This window comes from Abrus precatorius, unplaced genomic scaffold (genome assembly GCF_003935025.1).
Source record: "Abrus precatorius isolate BTA unplaced genomic scaffold, Abrus_2018 Scaffold2, whole genome shotgun sequence".
NCBI lineage: Eukaryota > Viridiplantae > Streptophyta > Magnoliopsida > Fabales > Fabaceae > Abrus > Abrus precatorius.
Window position 1 is genome coordinate 562,338 of NW_020874362.1, and position 3,412 is coordinate 565,749.

The following is a 3,412-nucleotide window of genomic DNA, read 5'->3' on the forward strand; positions in this document are numbered from 1 at the left end:
AGAAATAAGATGGAAAGAAACAATATGAAAAAATAATTAGTATAAAATTGATAAATTTTTAAGTTATTTAGATTAAGAAAAATAAGAAAGAAAATTAAGAGAAGAAAAACATGAGTTCGTTTCTACTTATTTAATTGAATAAAAAATATGAAATTTAAATATATTAGATAACATTAAAATTCGTATAACAAAATAAAACGAAATTTAAATTACGACATTTTATAATTTTGATAAAGCTCCGTACTTTTCTCTATTTGGAGAGAAGCATTTAGAGGTGGGCTCCACGTGTTTTTTATTCTTTCGAAAAGCAAGGCTAAATCTAAACCAAGATAACTTGAAGCTCGAGTAAGGTCCGTTTGGCTAATTTTTAGAATAATTAATTTTCTCTTATTATGTATCACGTTTTAATATAAACTATTGCTGAAATTAATTTAAAAGAAGTGTGGCAATTATAGTACGAAAGTAAAATAATTGAATGTGTTTAGCGATTTGTGCCATGGACTCATTAAGGCTGTTCATTTTTATTCAATTTATTATGTACAAGTATATTAGGACGCACACGGTGAGAAAGAGATTTAGGCAGCAAAGGATTAAAGGGCCAGACAAGAATACAAACTGTTGGGTAGGCCCTAATGACGGCAAGCCATTAGCTGTATGGAAAGCTAAGGTGTGTTTTGATTTTGACACATCCCATTTCAATGCTACTCTCAAAAACTCTCTGTTAATTCCTTTCCTTTCCCAAACTTGCTATATAAATAACACTCTCCCCTCACTCCCATTCCACCACAAAAATTTTCTTCACTGCACACATATCCATACATACACACCATGGCCATCTTTTACCATTTTGGAAATGCTAGTGTTCTTTTTGTGTTGTTATTATCTGCTGTGTGTGTTTGTGGACGACCAGCCACTTTTCATCAAGACTTTCAAGTCACGTGGGCTGAGTCCCATATCAGGCAAATTGATCAAGGCAGAGGAATCCAACTCAGACTTGACCAAAACTCTGGTAATCAAATTAGAATCTCCAATACAATCAATCTCTTTTTCTGTTTTACATTCCTCAACATATTTAAATGATCACATGGTCCAAAAGAAACAATCTTTTGGATAAAATAACACACGTTACCATATATATTATATATATAATCTAATAATATTAATATACTTGTTTTACAGGATGTGGGTTTGCTTCCAAGGCCAAGTACATGTTTGGGCGTGTTAGCATGAAGATTAAACTTGTCCCCGGAGACTCTGCCGGTACCGTCACTGCATTTTATGTAAGTTCAAATTTTCCTATTATTTGTTTGAAAATTTCTCGTCTGCCACACCACAATACAGATGATATAAATTTTACATGCTGTTAATTTTGTTTTGTGGTAGATGAACTCTGACACGAACAATGTTCGTGACGAGCTGGATTTCGAGTTCTTGGGGAACCGTACTGGCCAACCTTACACAGTTCAAACAAACATCTATGCTCACGGAAAGGGTGATAGAGAACAGAGGGTCAACCTGTGGTTTGACCCTGCTGAGGACTTCCACACTTACACAATTATGTGGAATCATCACCATATTGTGTAAGTAAACATACATATATGCATACACATCTAGGTAAAGTAAACGGTTTTATTAAATATTTACTCAACGCAAATAAAATCGTATTTATAGGTTCGGATATGAAATCTATTGATAGAAAATACAAATAGTTTATGTAATAAATCTTTACAAAGCTCATTAAAAAAAATTATTTTATTAATGTTGTAAAATATATTATTATACACATGCAGCTTCTACGTTGATGCGATTCCAATCAGAGTGTACAAGAACAACGAGGCTAAGGGAATTCCATACCCAAGGATGCAAGCGATGGGGGTGTATTCAACGTTGTGGGAAGCAGATGACTGGGCAACAAGGGGTGGTTTGGAGAAAATAGATTGGAGCAAAGCACCTTTTTTTGCTTATTACAAGGATTTTGACATAGAAGGTTGTGCTGTGCCAGGGCCTGCAAACTGTGCCTCGAACCCACAAAACTGGTGGGAAGGGGCTGCATATCAAGCTCTTAATGCCATTGAAGCGAGAAGGTATAGGTGGGTTCGCGTGAACCATGTGATCTATGACTATTGTCAAGATAAGTCAAGGTACCCAGTGACCCCACCAGAGTGTCGTGCCGGTATATAGTCCCAAGATTATATCAAGCTCGTCGGCAATTTCAGTGGTTCATAACATTCATGCCTCACTTCTTCTACGTACATGTGATGTCACTTTACTTTACACTGTTGTTCTTGTTGTGTTATATACAAATTGTCCATATATATATATAAACTATTCTTGTGTCCCAACTCGTACGTTGGACGAAGCCTGTGTTCGAATCAGAAGGGGCATGGGTTGAGTCAAAACCTTTCCTGGCCCTCTTTCTTTGTATTTTAGTGCGGATATATTGTTTGTGGTATAAGGAAGCATCGTGCCCATTATTGTGATTTATGGAATAAACTTTATTTTATTTTTTTATTTTTGCTGTAATGTGTAGCACGTCTCAATTTATGTGGGATAAAGTCTTCCTCTGTTTCGGGCCAAGCAAAAGGACAAGAAAAATGCATGGTTGGTCTTAATTGTAAGATTTCATTAAATGATTAAAATGCCCAAAGCGGGTCTTGCCTCTTTGACTTATCGCCAGCTTCGTGCTTTACATAATTTGTTAACGTCATATCAAATCTCTCGCTGTGCCTGGATAGAAAGTATTTTACAATTTAAAATTTTAAAAATTTCGCAGTTCAATTATCTACAAGGCTAAAAAATATAGTTTTGTTATTTAAAACATTAAAAGTTGACATGATTTATCTTGTAGTTACTTTTATCTTACTTTTTTATACACCCTTCTAACAAAATACTTCAAACATAACTAAAACACTTAAAAGTACATCAAATATTTAAAAAAAAAAAAACATTTCTGAAGAAATGAGCTTAATGTAAGCTTTAAAACTATCAATCGAGGTGTAATTAAGCTTCAACAACCTGGTCCCCGGATAATAAAGGTCTCATTCACCTTATGCTCAACACGCACGTGCAAGAGTACTCCAAAACTCGTGAGTTGTGACATCTGACAAGATGAAAAGCAAGGATTACTGGATAAGGAGTAAAATCATAGAAAACCACGTAAAATGTAGAAATTAAACTTAAAAATTATATGTGCACATGCTGCAATTGGGAAAATATGTCGTGAATGGGTTCGGGAGAACAGAGCCCACAAAGAGAAGAAGAGTAAGAAACTTGGAATTAGGGGTCCAAAACTAAAATACATTCATGGCTTTTTTGCCTGACATGCATCAACATCATGTGAAGACAACAGCGGTGAGTGATGGTGTTCTTTCTTATCCAGTTTCTGTTCAGAAGTGGAGGTTGGTGTATATCT

At 35.1% G+C, this 3,412-nt stretch overlaps 1 protein-coding gene across 1 annotated transcript; it reads left to right on the forward strand.

Annotated features, from left to right (window-relative positions):
* The first annotated feature begins 734 nt into the window (after positions 1–734).
* LOC113857438 (probable xyloglucan endotransglucosylase/hydrolase protein 6) lies at positions 735–2,611 on the forward strand. Its single transcript, XM_027489330.1, has 4 exons — positions 735–1,009; positions 1,180–1,280; positions 1,384–1,580; positions 1,791–2,611. Exons 1-4 carry the CDS (start codon positions 829–831, stop codon positions 2,179–2,181), a joined length of 870 nt encoding a protein of 289 aa, XP_027345131.1. The 5' UTR covers positions 735–828; the 3' UTR covers positions 2,182–2,611.
* Positions 2,612–3,412: the final 801 nt, after the last annotated feature.

Coding starts and splice junctions, on each gene's coding strand:
- LOC113857438 (XM_027489330.1), top strand. CDS start 829: ATGGCCATCTTTTACCATTTTGGAAATGCTAGTGTTCTTTTTGTGTTG. Junction 1,010..1,179: donor CAGACTTGACCAAAACTCTG/GTAATCAAATTA, acceptor CTTGTTTTACAG/GATGTGGGTTTGCTTCCAAG. Junction 1,581..1,790: donor TGGAATCATCACCATATTGT/GTAAGTAAACAT, acceptor ATACACATGCAG/CTTCTACGTTGATGCGATTC.